Source organism: Aquarana catesbeiana, linkage group LG05, assembly GCF_042186555.1.
Source record: "Aquarana catesbeiana isolate 2022-GZ linkage group LG05, ASM4218655v1, whole genome shotgun sequence".
Classification (NCBI taxonomy): Eukaryota; Metazoa; Chordata; class Amphibia; order Anura; family Ranidae; genus Aquarana; species Aquarana catesbeiana.
Window position 1 is genome coordinate 634,983,576 of NC_133328.1, and position 20,419 is coordinate 635,003,994.

Genomic DNA, 20,419 nt, shown 5'->3' on the forward strand with positions numbered 1-20,419 from the left:
GCCACCCAAGGACAGGAAGTGTGTTATTCCTAGGACTATCTGGTAAAAAAAAAAAAGGGGGGGGGGAGAAGCCTGAAAAAAATCGAAGGACTGTAAGCCGCAGTATATCCCATTTTTGTTCCTGGGTTTAGATACAGAGAACCTCTCTTCTCTGCTCCCTTGTTGTTTTGTTCTATTTGTTGTGCAAAAAAAAAGAAACTTGTTGATCCACCAGAAACCTTGTGAGCAAATTTCCGGTGCTGCACTCTTATCAGTTACATTGTTTCAAGTTATCTCTGAGGGCTGAAGAACCCCGCCCTATTTTGTTATGGAAAAATAAGGAAAAGGGGGGTGGAGGTGTTTGTAGTCCTGCCCTGTTCTGTTTTGCAGAGACAACAAGTAAAGGGTGTCATCCTGGGACAGGAAGTGTGTTACTGGTGGGATCACCAGGTGGAAATAAAGGGGGTAAAAAAAGCCTAAGAAAAAAAAATAATAATAATGCAGCCACCACATCTAAGGACTGATAAGCTGCAATGTATTCCATTCTTGTTCTGGGGTTTAGATACGCTTCAACAAGCTCAAGCAATCGCCAGCTGCAGCATTAATCCTGACCAGGCATGGGGCACCCTTCAGCCTCGGAGGACCGATTAGCACCCCGCAGGCGAGCTCGCGGCGGTGGTAGATATGGCCATACAGGCAGGCAGAGCTGTGATGTGTTTCTGCTGGGCTGTGTGAGAGAAGGGGAAGGTGTGTGCTGTGTTATGGGAGTTGCAGGGGGGAGGTGGAGCTGCAATGTACAGGGCCTGTTGTCAAATAGAAGCTGCTGATAAGTCAGCAGAGAGCCTTTAACCCACGACTGAGCCTGTGCTCGCTCTGGCAGCTTGCTTCTCTCTGTATAAAGGGTGCCGAGCATTCTACAGACCCTACAACGGGGCGCTGAGCATTCTACAGACCCTACAACAGGGCGCTGAGCATTCTACAGAGCCTGCAAATGGGTGCTGAGCAATCTACAGAGCCTGCAAAGGGGTGCCGAGCATTTTACAGACCCTAAAACAGGGTGCTGAGCATTCTACAGAGCCTGCAAAGGGGTGCTGAGCATTCTACAGAGCTTGCAAAGGGGTGCTGAGCAATCTACAGAGCCTGCAAAGGGGTGCTGAGCAATCTACAGAGCCTGCAAAGGGGTGCTGAGCATTCTACAGAGCCTGCAAAGGGGTGCTGAGCAATCTACAGACCCTACAAGGGGGTGCTGAGCAATCTACAGAGCCTGCAAAGGGGTGCTGAGCAATCTACAGAGCCTGCAAAGGGGTGCTGAGCATTCTACAGAGCCTGCAAAGGGGTGCTGAGCAATCTACAGACCCTACAAGGGGGTGCTGAGCAATCTACAGAGCCTGCAAAGGGGTGCTGAGCATTCTACAGAGCCTGCAAAGGGGTGCTGAGCATTCTACAGAGCCTGCAAAGGGGTGCTGAGCATTCTACAGAGCCTGCAAAGGGGTGCTGAGCATTCTACAGAGCCTGCAAAGGGGTGCTGAGCATTCTACAGAGCCTGCAAAGGGGTGCTGAGCAATCTACGGAGCCTGCAAAGGGGTGCTGAGCATTCTACAGACCCTACAACAGGGTGCTGAGCAATATACAGAGCCTGCAAAGGGGTGCCGAGCAATCTACAGACCCTACAATGGGGTGCTGAGCATTCTACAGACCCTACAACAGGGCGCTGAGCAATCTACAGATCGTACAATGGGGTGCTGAGCAATTTACAGAGCCTGCAAAGGTGTGCTGTGCAGTACACAGGCTCTGCATCTCATATACAGGATGCTGTGCAAAATACAGACCCGGCTACAAGGCGTATAGGGTGGTGTGCACTACACAGATCACTGGACCTGAGCCTGCATACCGGTCCCTGGATCCCCTGCGTCCACGGCACTGGCACCTTTGGAATATTCTGAGTGCTTCCAATCACCTGGGATCTTGTGGATCTAAACCCCCTGGAGCCTGCGTTGCTGAAGCGGGGGCTCCCTGATCTAGTGGATCCTGTGCATTGGGGGGGGGGCTTGGGTCCCCACGCCAGCGGTGCCCTCGGATCTACTGGATCTGGTGGTAGTTTTGTACACATCACTTTGGGGTTTGGTGGATTTTTTTTTTTTGGGTTGTTTAGGATTGTCTGGAATCGAAGCGATCTCGCAGAGCGACCCCATGCAGTGAATCTAGTGGATCCTTCTTGTGGTGGATCTGGTGGAACGCGGGCTGTGACGCTCCATGGCTCTCGCGCACCTTTCGCCTTCGCAGAAGGAGCCGGAGAGGGAGAAGGAGGAGGAGAGCGAGGATGAGAGCGAGGTGCTGGAGGAGAGCCCCTGTGGGCGGTGGCACAAAAGGAAGGAGCAGGTAGTAGAGTTTTTGTTTTGTTTTTTTAATTATTATTTATTTATTTATAATTATATATATATATATATATATATATATATATATATTTCACGATTTATATAGCACCAACAGTTTACGCAGCGCTTTACAATTTGGAGGGGGGCCAATTACAGTACAGTTCAATACAGGAGGGCCATATATATATATATATACCATGTATGCCAGAACGCCCGCACCTCTGCGTTTAGAAATGTATTGTGTCCTAACTGTAAAAACATGAAAGTGGATTTTTTTTTTTTTTTGCCATTTCCACCACTTTGTACAATTCTCTTTTTTTTTTTTTTTTTTACTAAAAAAATATAATTCATCCCCTGCGGGGGGTGCCCTCACAGGCCAGTTGCCCCTGAACTGTAGGACTTTTTGGAAGGCACACCACATTAAAGCGCAGAGGCGTGACCCATCTCTTCATGAACTGTAGATGTGGATTGATTGTGCAGGCGGTATAGGATGTTGACGTTTTATGGGCACTTTTCCTCCTTACTGATCCCTTTAAAGATGAAATGTGGGCCTCTGCTGTTCCATTTTGTCTGCGCAGGCTCTGGACGTGTTTGTTCTGTTTGATAAGAATGATTTGAAGTAGCCGTACACTTGAAATTATGCTTGTGACCAGTAGATTTACATAGGTGCCATCAAGGGGCCTTATACAGCCTACCTGACAGGGCACCCAGCCCCCCCCCCCGGGCAGAAAGTAATTGAGGACAAGCTGTAGATTTATTAAGTCCCTTTCTCTGTAGCCTCTGCTGCACAGATGAAGCCTAGTAAGCACAATTTACTATCCTTCCGTGATGAATGGACACAGGACTGATTGGTACTGATCGCTCACTGTGTTCATTCAGGAAAGGAAGGGGCCAGTAAACAACATATTTACTGGCCCCCGCTCTTCATCCTGAAACATCCCCTGTGTGCCCACAGAAGCTGCTGGTGGGAGAGGAAGGGAGGGAAGGTGCGGGGGAAAGGGGCACATGGGGAGGGGAGGGCCCAGACAGCAGATGGAAGGGGCACGTGCTAGAACCAATCCCCCGCAGTGCAGCTGGAGGGAGAATAGAGGAGGAGAAGCTATCAGCGTTGCAGGTGGAAGCAGAAGTGGATCGGTACCTGTAATAAAAGGCATTACAGCCAGCCCTCCTGCTCAGCAGGTGCCCAGGCCCCCCTTTTGAACTGATGGGACCGGTACAGGAGGGCTGGTTGTACTGCCTTATCAGCGGCCCTGGGTGCCATGCAGATGGCCTCAGATGATTAGGAAAGGCCATCCTGTTCCTTTTTAAAGTAATAGACAGTGGAGGTGTCTACAGGCAGGGCCAAGGGGTAGGCAGAAGAGGCGACCACCTTGGGCGCTTCAGCTCATGGGGAAGGGGGGGCCTAGGAGCAGTTTGGCCTTTTTTCGCCTTGGGTGGCAAAGGGGCAAGCAGAAGAGGTGGCCACCTTGGGCGCTTCAGTAGGAGGGAGTGCAAAAACGGCAGGACCTGCATCCTATACTGCTGAAGTAGTCCACAGCTCGTGGGGGGGATTGAAGTACTTTGGCTTTTTTTTGCCTTGGGTGGTAAAGGACCTTACTCCAGTCTGCATGTAGGGACAATGGGTAAGCAGTGGAGGCAGCCGCCTTGGGCGTGCGGGAGTGCAAAATGGCAGGATCTGTAACCTATCGCTAAAGTAGTCTCCAGCTCATTGGGGAGGGAGAGCATGCAAGCACATCGGCATTTTCAACTTGGCTGGGGGGGTGGGCAGACAATGCCAATGCATTGGGTGTATCAGCAGGAGGGGTTTCAGGCAGGAAGAGCAGGATCTGCAACTTATGCTGTTGTGGTATGGAGCATGGAGCACTTTGGCCTTTTCACCTTAGGTGGTAGAGGGACTTGCACCAGCTCTGTCTATTTGCGCTTCCCGACCCCTCTAATCGCATAAACAATTGTTTCGCTGAGACAGAAAGGAGACTGATGGGTCATTCTCTGTGGTCAGCTTTGTTGCCATACATGTCACATCAGATAATCTTCTCCCAGTCCGGGTGGCTAGTATGGGATCAGAAAACAATCGTGTGTGTACACGCTCCCCGACAACCGCAGACTTCGCCTTCCTGAGCCTCCTCGGGGGAGGAGCTCACTGTTTGCCTCTCCTAAAGCCACAAACATGCACATTTGGCTGATCAGAATGTACCAATTATTGGAAGAATAATTCGTACTTACCGGTAGAGTTTTTGCAACTTATCAGTCCTTGGATATAGTGCCTGCATTGGTTTTTCTTTTGTTTTTAGTCTTTTTTTTCCTCTTCATTTTTAGCTTGTGATTCTGCCAGTAACACACTTCCTGTTCTAAGGAAACAACACTCACTATACCCTAGAACAGCGGCCGCCAACTAGTGGAAATGTTGGTGGTCCCCAGGGGTTCTGCCGCAAGTCAACATTGTGGCGGATGTATACCGCCCGATGTTGTTTCCAGTGTTGTTCTCCATGCGCCCTGATATTCAATACTGTCAGTGCGCATTGAATGTAAAAAAAATAAATGTAAAACCTGTATATCCTATTTTGTTACCATACGTTTTGCCGCAGGTGAATGACTGCAAAAGCAAGGTGTGTGGTTGTACCATTGAGACTTAGACCCCATTCACACAGGGGCAACACGACTTGCAGGTCGCCTCAGCGAGGCAACCTGCAAACGAATGCCCGGGCGACTTGCAAAACGACTTCTGCATAGAAGTCTATGCAAGTCGCCCCCGAAGTCGTACAGGAACCTTTTTCTAAGTCGGAGCGACTTGCGTCACTCCCCTTAGAACGGCTCCATAGTACAGAACGGGAGGCGACTTGTCAGGCGACTAGGTCGCCTGACAAGTCGTCCCTGTGTGAATGGGGTCTCAATGGCACCACTGCACACCTGCAAACGGGCTGTGTGTTTTTGTGCATTGCAGGAATGCACACAATGTTGTGCACATTCATGCCACGCACAAATGTCTTTCTAAAATTTTCTTTCAGCCGAGGTCCGAATTGCTCTCTAATATAACATAAAAGTAGGCCAAACACATCCATATTTCAAGTCAAATATAACCCCCTTACACCAGGTGCCCCCTTATATCAGGTGTCCCCATCAGAGTGCCCCCTTACACCAGGTGTCCCCCATCAGTGTCGTTTCCCCCCCCCCTTACACCAGGTGTCCCCATCAGAGTGCTCCCTTACACCAGGTGTCCCCATCAATGCCCCCCCCCTTACAACAGGTGTCCCCCTTCAGAGTGTCCCCCCCTTTACACCATGTGTCCCCATCAGAGTGCCCCCTTACACCAGGTGTCCCCATCGGAGTGCCCCCTTACACCAGGTGCCCCCTTACACCAGGTGTCCCCATCAGTGTCCCCCCACTTTACACCATGTGTCCCCATCAGAGTGCCCCCTTACACCAGGTGTCCCCATCAGAGTGCCCCCTTACACCAGGTGCCCCCTTACACCAGGTGTCCCCATCAGTGTCCCCCCCTTTACACCATGTGTCCCCATCAGAGTGCCCCCTTACAGTAGATACCCCCTTACACCAGGTGCCCCCATCAGAGTGCCCCCTTACACCGGATGCCCCTTTACACCAGGTGTCCCCATCAGAGTGCCCCCTTACACCGGATGCCCCTTTACACCAGGTGTCCCCATCAGAGTGCCCCCTTACACCAGGTACCCCTTTACACCAGGTGTCCCCATCAGAGTGCACCCTTACACCAGGTGCCCCTTTACACCAGGTGTCCCCATCAGTGTCCCCCCCTTTACACCATGTGTCCCCATCAGAGTGCCCCCTTACACTAGATACCCCCTTACACCAGGTGCCCCCATCAGAGTGCCCCCCATCAGAGTGCCCCCTTACACGAGATGCCCCCTTACACCAGATGCCCCTTTACACCAGGTGTCCCCATCAGAGTGCCCCCTTACACCAGGTGCCCCTTTTACACCAGGTGTCCCCATCAGAGTGCCCCCTTACACTAGATGCCCCTTTACACCAGGTGCCCCCGTCAGAGTGCCCCCTTACACCAGGTGCCCCCATCAGTGCCCCCTTACACCAGGTGCCCCCATCAGAGTGCCCCCATTACAGTGCCCCCTTACACCAGGTGTCCCCATCAGTGTCTCCCCTTTACACCAGGTGTCCCCATCAGAGTGCCCCCTTACACCAGGTGTCCCCATCAGTGTCTCCCCTTTACACCAGGTGTCCCCATCAGAGTGCCCCCTTACACCAGGTGTCCCCATCAGAGTGCCCCCTTACACCAGGTGTCCCCATCAGTGTCTCCCCTTTACACCAGGTGTCCCCATCAGAGTGCCCACTTACACCAGATGCCCCCTACACCAGGTGTCCCCATCAGAGTGCCCACTTACACCAGATGCCCCCTACACCAGGTGTCCCCATCAGAGTGCCCCCTTACATCAGCTGCCCCCACCAGAACCCCCCCTTACATCCTTGTCCCCATGAGAGTCCCCCTTTATATCAGGTGTCCCCAGTAAAGTGCCTCTTTACATCAGGTGCTCCCATCACAGACCAGCCACACATCACAGTCCTCCATTACATCAGGTGATCCCATCAGAGTGGCCCCTACACCAGATGCTCCCTTACACCAGGTGTCCCCACCAGAACCCCCCCTTACATCCATGTCCCCATGAGAGTCCCCCTTTATATCAGGTGTCCCCAGTAAAGTGCCTCTTTACATCAGGTGCCCCCATCACAGTCCAGCAACACATCACAGTCCTCCATTACATCAGGTGTCCCTCCACACACCATAGTCCCCCCCCCACTTCCCCCTGTACTCACAGATCACAAACTGCAAAGAAGTTCCTTGTTCCTCAATTCAGTCTTCTATTCCTCATATAAGAAAAAAAGAAAGGACAAGGCCTTCCAAAGGGGTGGCAATTATTGAACACTACGGTTGAGTTGATTAAATTTTATTAAAAAAAACACACCATAATATCAAATATGACAAAATACCAAAAATAGCGGTCTGAGTATAACCTTCCAGGATATTAAAATGACAACGTTGTCTTTTTAATATCCTGGAAGGTTATACTCAGACAGCTATTTTGTTTTTTGTCATATTTGGTATTATGGTGTGTTTTTTCTAATAAAATTGAATCAACTCAACCGTAGTGTTCAATAATTGCCACCCCCTTTTGGAAGGCCTTGTCCTTTCTTTTTTTTTCTTATATGCAGTTTTTGTGGTGGCATGGACTGCGCCTGGTTGTTGATACTATATGGTGAAAGGTTGAAGCAATCACTACATCAATATTAATCTAAATAGTTGTACACTATAGTACGGTAGATCCGGGCACCACAATACATTTTTTTTACTCTTTTATTTCTCGGCAATGCCGCTGAGATTAATGTTAGTTTGCCTCCTGCAGGCTGGAGGGAGGAGAACGCCTAATCCTCTCTCCAGCTATCTTAGGGAGCCACGGTCCGGTCTGAATAATGTGTCCGGTTTTCAGGCAGACTGAAGAACGGACACATGATTCAAAACCCAGACTGTCTGAGTGAATCCCGGACAGGTGGCAACCCTATTCCAGCTCCTGTGAACTCAGAGGGAGGCGTCGGGAGTCGTGACTGTGGGAGGGGGGGCACGGAGCTTGAGCACTGGATAAGGGGGTGAGATCCAATGATGACTCTGTGTAAGGCAGCCTGGTGTGATGAAGAGTGCAAGGTTGGGGGGGGGGGGTTATAGAGGGGCAGAGAGCCGGAGCATTGTGTGTATAAAGCATGTCAAATTCATGTTGGTGTCAGATACCATGAAATCAGGCCGAGACAGAAGTACAGTTAAATCACACTTGTTTAGTAAGAAAAGTAAAAAGAACAAACGTAGTCAAAACATAGCCAAAGTTCAGTAACCGGAACGGCTAGTCAGCCAAGCCAGAAGTCAGAGATCAATGTAGTGGAACAGCAAGCAGGATCTGGAGCCAGAAGGGATGTCAGCAAAGCAAGTCTTGAACAGGATCACAGGAGATAGTTTCTGTGATGTTGACCAAGGGCGAAGGCAGAGATCCACTGGGCTGGACGGCTTAAGTAGCCAGGACTGACGAGCAGGATATCATCAACAGCTGAGTCACTGTGGAGAGATAGGAGCTGGCAATTAGCCGACAGCTGAGCGGCCAGCTCAAAGAAGGAAGGGCTGAGCCCAGCCCTGACAGTTAGTGGTCCATGAGGTCAGAAAGGTTGGCGACCACTGCCCTAGAACAATATTATAAATAATACAAACAGTGCAGCGCTACCCAGAAATCACATATAAAAATAATGATAGTCATGCCCCAGTATAAGATAAAAAAATACCATCTATCTCAGGCAATCACCAATAAATCACACATAGCCAAACAGTGCAACACTTCTGAAAAAAAAGTGAAAAAAAAATAAGTGTCATGAATAAGTGACGCAACATTCTGTATGACACAAAGTGATCAACTATCAATCAAAGTGAACCATCTGTGATCTTCTCTTCAGAATTCCCACCCAGTGACATAAAAAATCTGCTCCCCTTGGGGTAATGCCCTCAATAGTTACAGGAGGTCAAAACCGCGCATTCCCCAGCAGGGGTTATAGCTATGGTCAGATCTTCACTCTCACTCTGCCGTTATAAGATCCCCAATGCCACCAGATGTAGAAAAATTAAATAAAAAGGGAACTCACTGATGGGATTTTATTAACAAAATGCATGTTCAAAACAGTCGCAAATAAGGGCACTGAACACCATTCATCATAATGTATAATAAGCCAGCTCACATAGACAGATCGCTAACCGCAATGTGTCCTAGTTCTGGCACAGCAAGCGTGATGACGTCATCGGCTTTCAGCTCCAGCCCCCCCCCCCCGTACGCGTTACGTCCACCAATCGGGACTTTTTCAGTACCCATATGTGTTAAGAATGAATGGCGTCACAGCACACCATTGCACAACACAAACCCAGCCGTTTGGGTTTACGTATGTACACTTTAATGCCCTGTACAGGTGAAATTCTCACATGACACAAAATTGGTTAAGTCTAAAGTTCCCTGTGCCATCAGGATCCAACCGCCTTCTGTAACCGGCATAAAGATGTCTGGAGATTGTCAGGACAGAGTCAGTTTATCCTTGTTTATTGGAGGAAGTTTTAGCGATCTATAAAAGAAACCATAAACTAAACCAAAGTTAGTCTCACCTCGAGGAAAATCTAATAACATTTACATAAGAAATAAGTATATACATAAGAAAACGTCACGGCACAGGAAACAAGAGATCGGCCTTCCTATGATAGCTCCAAGGTCAGGAGGCGAGAAAATCACAGCCGATGGAAGATTACATGGAAGAAAATCAGCTCCTGAACCTACAACTCACCTTCACTTTAAAGAGAACCTGTCAGAATTAAAAGGGCATGAAAGGAGTTGTAAAGGCAGAAGGTTCATTCCATGCATTAAGATAAAAAAACCTTTTGTGTGTAGCAGCCTCCCCCCCCCCCAGCACCCCCTAATTACTTACCCGAGCCCCTTCTCTCTCCAGCGATGTCCACGAATGTCTAAACCGTCTGGCACACTCCTTCTGATTGGCTGAGAAGCAGCAGCGGCACCATTGTCTTCCGCGGCTGTTAATCAAAGCCAGTCAGCCAATCGAGGGAGAGGGGGGGCGGGGCTCCGTGTCTGAATGGACACGCGGAGCTGTGACTCGGCTCCGGTGCCCCCATAGGAAGCTGCTGACTGTGGGGGGCACTCGATAGGAGGGAGGGGCCAGGAGCAGCAATGAGGAACCCGAGAAGAGGAGGATCGGGGCAGCTCTGTGCAAAATCAACTGCATAGAGGAGGTAAGTATAACATGTTTGTTTTTTGTTTTTTTAAAAACGATACTTTACAATCACTTTAAATCCAAAACCAGAAATGTAATATATTTCAGTTTACCAATCGTTAGATGTGGTGTCTGCATGCGTTTTCTTTTTTTAGGCTTTTTTCCCTCTTCTGTTTTTTACCTGGTGATCCGCCCAGTAACACGCCTCCTGCATTAGAGCCCCCCACTCTGGAAGAAGGAGCAACAGAGACACCTTTTTGTTTTACAAAAGTTTTATTGTTGTTTGTTTTAAGTTTTACAATTGAAAAAGGGAGTAAACAGCAGTCAACAGAGACACTTTTGGACAGTGGCGTTGTCAGTCTGAGGGGGGGGGTGGAGTGGTAAATGTGCTAGCAGATTTAGATACACTAACAAATTAAAGCCAAACTCCACCTCACACTTTATAATCCAGTTACAGCAAACAGTTTTCTTTTTTCCTTTTGGGATAAAGGCTTTACATAAATAAAAGCTGATTATTGTAAGCACTCCTGTCAGTGGTTTGTCCCATCCCTGTAACTGCAGGACAGCTTGCTCTGTTAAAAACAACAGACATACTGGCTGGATCACCAGGTGAAAAATAAATGAAAACTAAGGCTCGGTTCACATATATGTAAATTGGAACCGCATCCAATTCGCGTGATATGTGAACCGGCAGCCTTCTCTATGGAGCCGGTTCACATATCTGTGGTCCATTTTTTTTTTTTTAAAACAGTCCTGTGCATTTTTCATTTTGGTTTAGGGGAGATTTCACGTAAAAAGTCGCACCTGAATCAGTGAACAAAACCGCACTGGACTCCTTTTTTTTTAAAAACGCACTGAAACTGCGGCCGGACATATGTAAAGCGAGCCTAATACAGCCACCATATCTCAGAATTGGTAAGCTGCATTATAGTAAATGTTTGTTTTTAATGTTTAATAGCGCTTTGACTTGCTGAATGTCCAGACCTCGGGGGCCGTCATCTTCATCCTAACCTCTCGCCTTGGTGGGTCAATGATCAGGAATAAACCTGAAGGACAGGAATAAGGACCGTCTCGGATTTCACTGGATGCATGCTGGTTTCAGGTCATTGACTATTTATGTCAAGAAGTCGGGACGTTGGGCGGCAGCTTACCATATTTGCTTCTTGGCGGGTCCCTTTTTAAATATCCTCTGCTCTGATATTTTCCTATATTTATATATACATATAAACAGTATATAAATATATACATTTAGATTAGATTACCCGTATTTATCGGCATCTAAAACGCACTTTTTTCCCCTGAAAATCAGGAGAAAATCGTGGGTGCATGTTATAGGCCGATCCCCCCCCAATTTTGTGGGATCGCCGCGATCACCGCCGACATACACAGCCATGTGTAAATTCAAATACGGCGCCGAGACTGCAAGGAATCAGCGGTGCTGAGATACACATACCCAAGAGTCCTCGGCTTTTCTCGGCGCCGCTTACAGTCCCGCCCATAGGGCGGGACTGTAAGCGGCACCGAGAAAAGCCGAGGACTCTCGGGTATGTGTATCTCAGCTCCGCCAAGTCCCTGCAGTCTCGGCGCCATATTTGAATTTACACATGGCTGTGTATATCGGCAGGGATCGCGGCGATCCCACAAAGCTGCACTGGGGCAAAGCTGCACTGACATGGCTGCACTGACAAGGCTGCACTGACAAGGCTGCACTGGGGCAAAGCTGCACTGACAAGGCTGCACTGACAAGGCTGCACTGGGGCAAAGCTGCACTGATAAGGCTGCACTGACAATTCTGCACTGGAGCAAAGCTGCACTGATAAGGCTGCAATAGACACTGGAGCAAGGCTGCACTGACACTGAAAAGGCTGCAATGACACTAACGAGGCTGCAGATGGACACGATGAGGCTGCATTGATGGGCATTTTAATGTAAGTTTTTCTTCCTTAAACTTCCCTCCTAAAAGTTTTTTTCCTTAAAATTCCCTCCTAAACTTGGGGTGCGTGTTATACGATGTTAAATACGGTAAATAATGTACAAGAGAAAGAGAGGCTTGACTCTCATGCAAGTAATGTATACCTTCAAAAACACTATGAATGCACTTCAACCCCCAAAAGAAGGCTAAACAAAGTATCCCAAACAGGAGGGGACAGAGAAGAGCGGGGCTTAACAGAAGGGCAATACACATTAGATTTTATCAAAAATAAGAATTTTATTGATGTATACAAAAGATGTAGGTAAAAGGGTAAAAACCCTAGACCAGGGATATGCAATTAGCGGACCTCCAGCTGCTGCAGAACTACAACTCCCATGAGGCATAGCAAGACTCTGACAGCCACAAGCATGACACCCAGAGGCAGAGGCATGATGGGACTTGTAGTTTTGCAACAGCTGGAGGTCCACTAATTGCATATCCCTGCCCTATACTATACTGTTCCTGGTACAGATCGCCGACCACCCATGTGGGCTGGTCTGTCGCAACCACAGAAGGAGGAACAAGACAACATAAACATGAAGAGCATCCGGACGCAAAGGAAATTGGTGTCAGTCTTGCCGTCCACCGTGGGAAGTATCCAGCACGTTGCTGGGTATGGCCCCCAAGGCTGACACCAATCCCCCAGGGGGGTGAATTGGAGCTCTGGGAGGGGAGGGAAAGGATGGAAATGGAGCAGTAATGTAACTAGGGGGCTCAATATGGACAGCGGCTGCTGGGGGTGTCTGTCTGACACCTGCAGTCTACAGGGACCGGACCGCACATGAAAGTGTGGGCAAAATAGTAAAGATCGATGCTATATGAATATGGGTCACAGTCAAACAATGTTGCTGTGATTGGCCAGAAGTCCGGAATGTCCTGACATGGGTGTATACTCAGCGGGCAGATGATGGTATGGCTGCTATGACATGCACAGCTGGTATACAAGTGTTCAAAAATAGAGACAGCCACAGTACATTACCGCCCTCGATTGTGGATAGATGCCGTCTTCTAGATCTGGAAGTGATGCATTCCTGTGTCGGTGCCCTGCTTCCACACGGGGTGCAGGTGAGGTGGGTGGGTGGTCGGCGATCTGTACCAGGAACATTTAGATTAGGGCTGCACGATTCTGGGCAAGATGAGAATCACAATTTTTTTGCTTAGAATAAAAAGATCACGATTCTCGCAGCGTAAAATCTTTCACATTGTAAAAAAAAAAAATTGGGCTAACTTTACTGGTTCGTGTGGTGTTTGGTGTTTTTTTTTTTTCATGAAAGTGTAATTTTTTTCCCAAAAAATTGCATTTGAATGACTGCTGTGCAAATACAGTGTGATATAAAATATTGCAAAAAACACCATTTTATTCTCTAGGGTCTCTACTAAAAAAAAATATATAATATAAAAATAATCAGAAGTGTGAGGTGCACTACAGTCTCAGATGGCTGTGCTTAGCAATCAAGCCCTCCCACAGGCTTCGACATAGAAAAAATCCAAAAACAAGAGATTGCTGCACAAACCGTATTTATTTTGAAATCTTCAAAAGGACATCACCACGACATCCATTATATATAATAGCTTTTTTTCTCAAACAATAGGTGCTGGAACTCAACCACAACCCCCCAAAACCCCTCCCCCCACACACACACCCTCCAAATCACATCAAATAGTGGGTGTGGTCATATTTCACAAACAGTAAAAGGGTCTTAAAGGGGCATTAAATATCAGGATTGCATTACATGCAGAGTGCAGAGTTCAGGGGGGTTACACACAGAGTACAGAGCTGTCACTTGTAAACACAGAAACCAGACTTCTGTGTTTACAAGTGATTGTGGTGAGCAGGCACCAAAGGGTCTGAGCCAGAGGTGGTGGAACTGAGTTCCACCAAGTTCCCCCTGAAAAAAAGCCCTGTATATGTATATATATATGTGTGTGTGTGTGTGTGTGTGTGTGTGTGTTTGTGTATATATATATATATATATATATATATATATATATATATATATATATATATATATATATATATATATATATATATATATATATATATATATATATATATATATGTGTGTGCTGGGGTCCTTCCTTTAGTCTCCAGGTAGGTGCCCCCCCCCTCCCCCGAGCCTACAACCAGCTTTGCTCATGGTACAGTGATTAGCGCTATGGCTGGCTCATGCAATCACTCATAATAGTCATCTTATTGTAGCACCCTGAGGTTTAGGAAGGGTTGCTATTAAATTTATTTGCCAAGTGATAGTCACCTTGGCCAATTGTTAGGAGATCAATTGATTTCGCCCTAATTCTGGAATTGCTGCACTTCTCTCTTCTGCCACTAGGTGGCTGGGTATCTGGTGACATTAGATAAGACAAGGGCATAGCAAGGACAGATTAGGAATGAATGGGGGGTCTCAGCCAATGGGCAGGGATTTTCTTGGGTCTCTTGGCCTACTGGGAGAACCTATTTATTTGGGTGGAGTCAGGTTAACGGGGTCTGTGCCACCTGGACAGCTGTCTGGGTGAACATGTGTCGTATTGCCCCAGGCTGCTAGGCCAGAAACCTAAGGCCTATCCCTGGGGACATCTGGCTTCTAGGCTATCTGAGAACCTATCCAGAAGTAGTGCAGGGTTGGGACTGTGGGCTTGTAGTCCAACCAGAAGCAATGGCTCTGCCGGCCAGGGAACCAGTCGTGGTCAGAGGTAGGAGGGAAGAAGTCGCCACAAAGGGACCATCCACCTTGCTACCAAAGACCACAGTGAGTGAGCTGAGGCCAGTACCAGAGCAGACTTCTAGCCAAATGGGGACGGTGAAGAAGTGGGAAAGCATCAGCAAATGCCAAGTCCGAGACCCAGCGGGACAGCAGAAGTGACGCTTGTGGAGTGCCAAGCCAGGGACCTAACGTGTCAGCGGGGGTGAAGCTTGAGGAGTATCTGTGAGTGCCAAGCCAGGGACCCAGCAGTGAAGCGGGGGTGATGCTTGAGGAAGATACTGAGTGCTACAGTATAAGAGCTCAGGGGATCCAGTGGCCATTGGATCCAAAGTCTAGTGAGAGAGATCGGGAGCTCGTTGAGTGAAGACCCACAATGAGTGAGTGTGGGGTAAAGAGAACTGTTCGTATTGCAGATAGTTGAATACCAATACCATTAGTAACAGCTACAAGATTTATGCCATAGGAGACAGCGGTCCTACCTGTACAGTAGTGGTGTCTGGCTGGAGGCCTTCACCCGTATAGCTGTCTACCTATAGAAGTCTCGGAGTCTGACAATTAACCCTGCCTCTACCTAGGGGTGTCCTGGCCCTAACCCTCTCTCCCACAGTTCTGTTTTAAGAGTCAATAAATCTCTTTGCATTTAAAAAGTGGCTGGCGCCCACCTGTTCATCTTGCATTACACCCACCATGCCTTGTAACCCACTCTACACTGAAGGATGTCAGCTGTCCCTAATTCTGGAGGTCACCATTGGGCTTCAAGGGCCCCGGGACTTTACTACATTATTTAAAGTGATATTTAACACAAACTGTGTGGAAAGCAGGAGTAGGTATGGCACTGCCCTTATGGAGTAAAGAATTTTTTTTTTTTTTTTTTTACGTGGTGAACAGTTATTCTTTCTGGTGCTTGGTGTATTTAATTTCTGTGAATCTTAAATGATGTATATAAATAATAAACATTGACAAAAACCATAAACAAAAATAAAGATTAATAAAATTAGAGTTCTTGTGCGTGCCGGGAATGAACAAATGATGGTTGCTTTAACCACGTGAGTGATTTAAGTCCCAACCTGTGATTAATGCAAGGTTGTTAGTTTCTACCGCATTGTAGTATGGGTGAAATTTCAGGATAAATTGCCACAATGTTATATTTCATTATCTATATGCAAAATGACAACGTGCAAATTGTGCAGAAAAAAGGTGCTGGTATTACAACAAAGTGACTGGTGCTAGATTATACAAAAAAGTGACTTATGTGCTTAGAACCAGTGTTATTGGATAAGAAAAGTTCCATTCATTGCAAAAAAAAGTTCTTTTGGAGTGGTTCTGAGGGAATCCCCTCTCTAGGAAACAAATTGATATGGGAAACTTCTTGTCCAGGTGCTGGCTGGTTAATAGTGCCTCCACAGCGTGCTCTTATTCTGCTTGCACTCACCGGATTTACTTCCCCCTGCAGGGGTGCAGGCAGTCACAGTATTTGCCACTGTGTAGCACTCCTGGATGTCCCCGATCTGTGCTTTTTACATGTTGTTTTACATATGAAAGAAAGGAGGGATGCCCATAGTGTAAAACCGTAATAAGAAGCTTTATTATAACTGATAAATGAATGTACTCACATTTGCAAGGTAAAAAACGAGCATGAAAGAAAGCGTCATGAACAACTTATGTTCGCTTTGGCTGGAGATGCTGCAAGACGTCCGTGAGTCCCGCCCTACGCGCGTTTCGTCATCAGACTTCTACTGGGGCGTCCATCTTGCTGCACCTCTCCAGTTTAAATAGTGCTCCGTGTGCTTAATGCGATTTTGTGCTGATGTATTGGCAGCCTTTTTTGTGGGGATATTAGAGACCGGAGCCTAGTGCGGTTACATACTAATGTATGGCGGCCATTTTTGTAAAGGATATTGGAGACCAAAGTCTAGGCCGCGCGGTTGCGCACTGGTATTTTGGCGGCCATATTCGTGGTAGTGATGGAAACGTTAACCAGGGAACATTAATTAGCGGCGCTCGGCTATGTTTATTCGTCCTTTACTATCTGCCGCAATTTAGACTGACATCCGGGTCAGTGACACAGCCCGGAGCAGTGCCCATAGTGTCTAGAAAGTTTTCCAATGTCTATGCACGCACTGGGCACACTATTAAACGGTGCAAATAACAGTTTAATACATAAATTACATGATATTTAGGAATATTAAAAATATAAGAATAAATTAAAATAAAAGTAAAAATATTAATAATGAAATTTAAATAAAAATATGAAAATTGTAAGAGATCCCAGGTACTCATAAATGAAATTGGTAAGAGTTAGGAGCTTTATATACCTCAAACCCATTGAAAATTATTTGTGTATATTAAGAAATGGTGTTTGTAGGTGATACTGTAGGCATTGCATAATAATAAACATTCTGAATTAGGTGGTACAATTTATTATTAAATTATTACGGATATTACAAGTTTTTAGGGGAAACCTGTTGATATATATCCTAGGGGCTATTCATAGGTTTAATCATCGGGGTCCCTAATATAAAGCAGTAATAGGGACAGTGTAAAAATTCAACATCTGAACCTATGTGGTGTGTGAGTATTGGATCTTGGTATGTGATCCTGGATAACCCTTATATTAAGACTAAAGTTAAAATTGAAATTAAATTTAATGTTATTTGGGAGTTTTTCGTTGAAAGTCTAAGGGGCATTTTTTTCCTATATTCTGGTGAGGGGTACTGTTTATGTAATATTTTTGTGTTGATTCAAGTCATGGAAGTTATCTTTTTACTTATTAGATGCCATTTCATATATGTTTGGAATTAGTGTTGTTATATAACGTTTATAAATGTAAATATAAATTGTTTACTGGTGAATCTAGAAATTAGTAAGAAAACAGTTCAAATCGACATCAATGTTCATTCCTGCTGGGTGGAGGGTGCCTAACAAGAAAATCCATTTAGTCTCATTTTGTAAGATTTTAATTTTCTTGTTGTCCCCCCTCCAATGTCCTTTGCTTTTATCAATCCCATAGAAGGCCATACAGGTTGGATCTTTATTATGATGGGTTTTGAAGTGTCTCGAGACGCTGTGTTTGTGGAATCCATTTCTTATGTTTGTAATATGTTCCCTGCTTCTTACATGCAGCTGTCCAGTCGTCCTGCCCACATATTGTATGTGGCACGGGCATTCCAAAACGTAGGTCACGTGGGTACTATTGCAGGTTATGAGCTCTTTGATGTTGTATTCCTTTCCATTGGTTGCTGATCTAAATTTTGTTATTTTCCTGTTTGTTTTTTTGCTGCTTTTACACGGTAGACACTTCCCACATTTAAAGGTTTATATATAGGTTTTTTATTATTTTTATCTGCTTCGGTGGGTCAAGAGCATTGTGCACTAATTTTGTTTCTGAGGGGTGGAGCTTTCCTGTAGATGAAACTGGGTTTTTTTGGCAGTATGGAGTTCAGAATTTTATCTGATTTGCAAAATGGACCAGTGTTTCTTTATTATGGACTCTGTGGTTTTGTATTGCCTGTTATAACCTGTTATGAAGGCCATGTCCATGGTTTTTGTTCTTTTTCTTATTGTCCTGAGTTGACTTGCCTTCTATTAGTGTATTTCTGTCCATTTTTTTCACTTTATCTTTTAAGTTCATGAACTCTTTCTTGTTGTATCCTTTTTCAACAAATCTATTCATTAGAATACTTGCTTGTTCTTCGTAGTCATTTACGTTGCTGCAGTTTCTGTGTATCCGCATTAGTTGTCCCTTTGGAATGTTTCCAATCCATTGTGGATGGTGGCAGCTACTGGTTGGAACGTACCCATTCCTGTCAGTGCTCTTAAAAAATGTGCTGGTGTTTAGGTGCCCATTGTTTTTGTATATCTGTAGATCTAAGTAGTTTATACTTTGTTTGTTCCAACTGCCAGAGGAAGTAATTCCATATATATTGCAATTTATTTCATCAAAGAAGGCTTGTAGTTCTTCCTCCGCTTCTCTCCATACAATAACTATATCGTCGATATATCGACGATATAACTTCAGATTTCTTCTCTGTGTGCTGAAAATGTGTTCCTCCTCCCACCTGTTGAGAAATAGATTTGCTACACTGGGGGCGTATTTAGCCCCCATTGCCACTCCCTTTGTTTGGGTATAGTAATCCCCTTTGTGCCAGAAGTAATTATGGCTCATGGCCATTTCTAGGCCATCTGTAATATATTTGATTTGTTCTCCTTTTAGATCAGTTTGCTTGTGTAACGCCCATCCAACGCTGCTCAAACCGTCATCCTGTCTGATATTGGTATACAGGGAATTGACATCTATGGTTACTAGGATGTCGTCTTCTTGTATCTTGAAGTTTTTCAGTTTCTGGATTAATTGTCTGCTATCTTTCAAGTATGATTTTCCTTCCGGTACGAGTGGTTGTAAGAATCCATCTAGATACGCTCCCAGTCTGGAAAACAGTGAGTCTATGCCACTAATTATTGGTCTTCCTGGAGGGTTAGATTGCTTTTTGTGAATTTTGGGCACATAGTAAATCACTGGAGTTTTTGCTGTTTCTGGGGTTAGATATCTGGCTTCTTTTTTTGTCAGTATTCCTCTTTTTTTCCCCCCTTTGGATATAGGCCTTCAATTTTTTCTCGTATTCTTCCTTTGGATTTCCTTTTAATCTCTTATATGTGTCTGTTTAATTTACATTGTCCCTTTTTATTTGTGTATGTGGATGATGGCACTGGAATTTTATAATAATTAAAAAAAAAAAAATCTAGGTACGTTTTTTTCTTTTCTTCTTCTTTTAAAAATTGTCACTGGTCCCCAAAAAGTGTCATACCAGCAAAACCATAACAAAAATATAAAGGTTCCTAAATCTATCCCGTAGTTTGTAGACGCAAATAACTTTTGCGCAAACCAATCAATATACGCCTATTGCGATTTCTTTTTTTACCAAGAATATGTAGAAGAATATATATCGGCCTATATGTATATATGTATATGTATTATAGCAGAAAGTAAACAAAAAAAATTGTTTGTTTTTTTTCCAAAATGTCGGCCTTTTATTTTTTGTTTTTGTTTATAGCGCAAAAAACAACCGCAGAGGTGATCAAATACCACCAAAAGAAAGCTCTATTTATGGAAAAAAAAGGATGTAAATTTTGTTTGGGTACAACGTCGCACGACCGTGCAATTGTCAGTGCTGTATCGCAAAAAATGGCTGGTCATAAAGGGGGTAAATCCTTCCGGGGCTGAAGTGGTTAAATGCTGAATTCTTTCCTAAATGTACATAATATAACTGGGTACTAACATTTTATAGGTAAATTTGATCCAGGGAAAATCTGATTGCCTCTCAGGGGATCAGGAAGGAATTTTTCCCCTGCTGGAGCACATTGGATCATGCTTTTCTGGGGTTTTTTTCCTTCCTCTGGATCAACTGTGGGTATAGGATTGTGTACCGTAGATAGGACTGTATGATTTTTATTTTTTTTCCCCCCTTTTATTGGTTGGACCAGATGGACTTTTGTCTTATTTTCAACATGAATAACTATGCAACTATGATGATGGCTCCCATATCGATCTTTCTATTATTCCTCCAATCACCCCATCTGTCTCCTCACAGATCACTAATTAGCAGACC

The 20,419-nt window shown here is 45.5% G+C and overlaps 1 protein-coding gene across 1 annotated transcript in view; it reads left to right on the top strand.

Annotated features, from left to right (window-relative positions):
• Positions 1 to 663: 663 nt before the first annotated feature.
• Positions 664 to 20,419, top strand: part of NRBP2 (nuclear receptor binding protein 2) — a 176,383-nt gene continuing 156,627 nt past the window's right edge. The window contains exon 1 of the mRNA XM_073632374.1: positions 664 to 2,358. Coding sequence (XP_073488475.1) covers positions 2,233 to 2,358 — 126 coding nt within the window. The 5' untranslated portion in view covers positions 664 to 2,232. The remainder of the gene's footprint in view (positions 2,359 to 20,419) is intronic.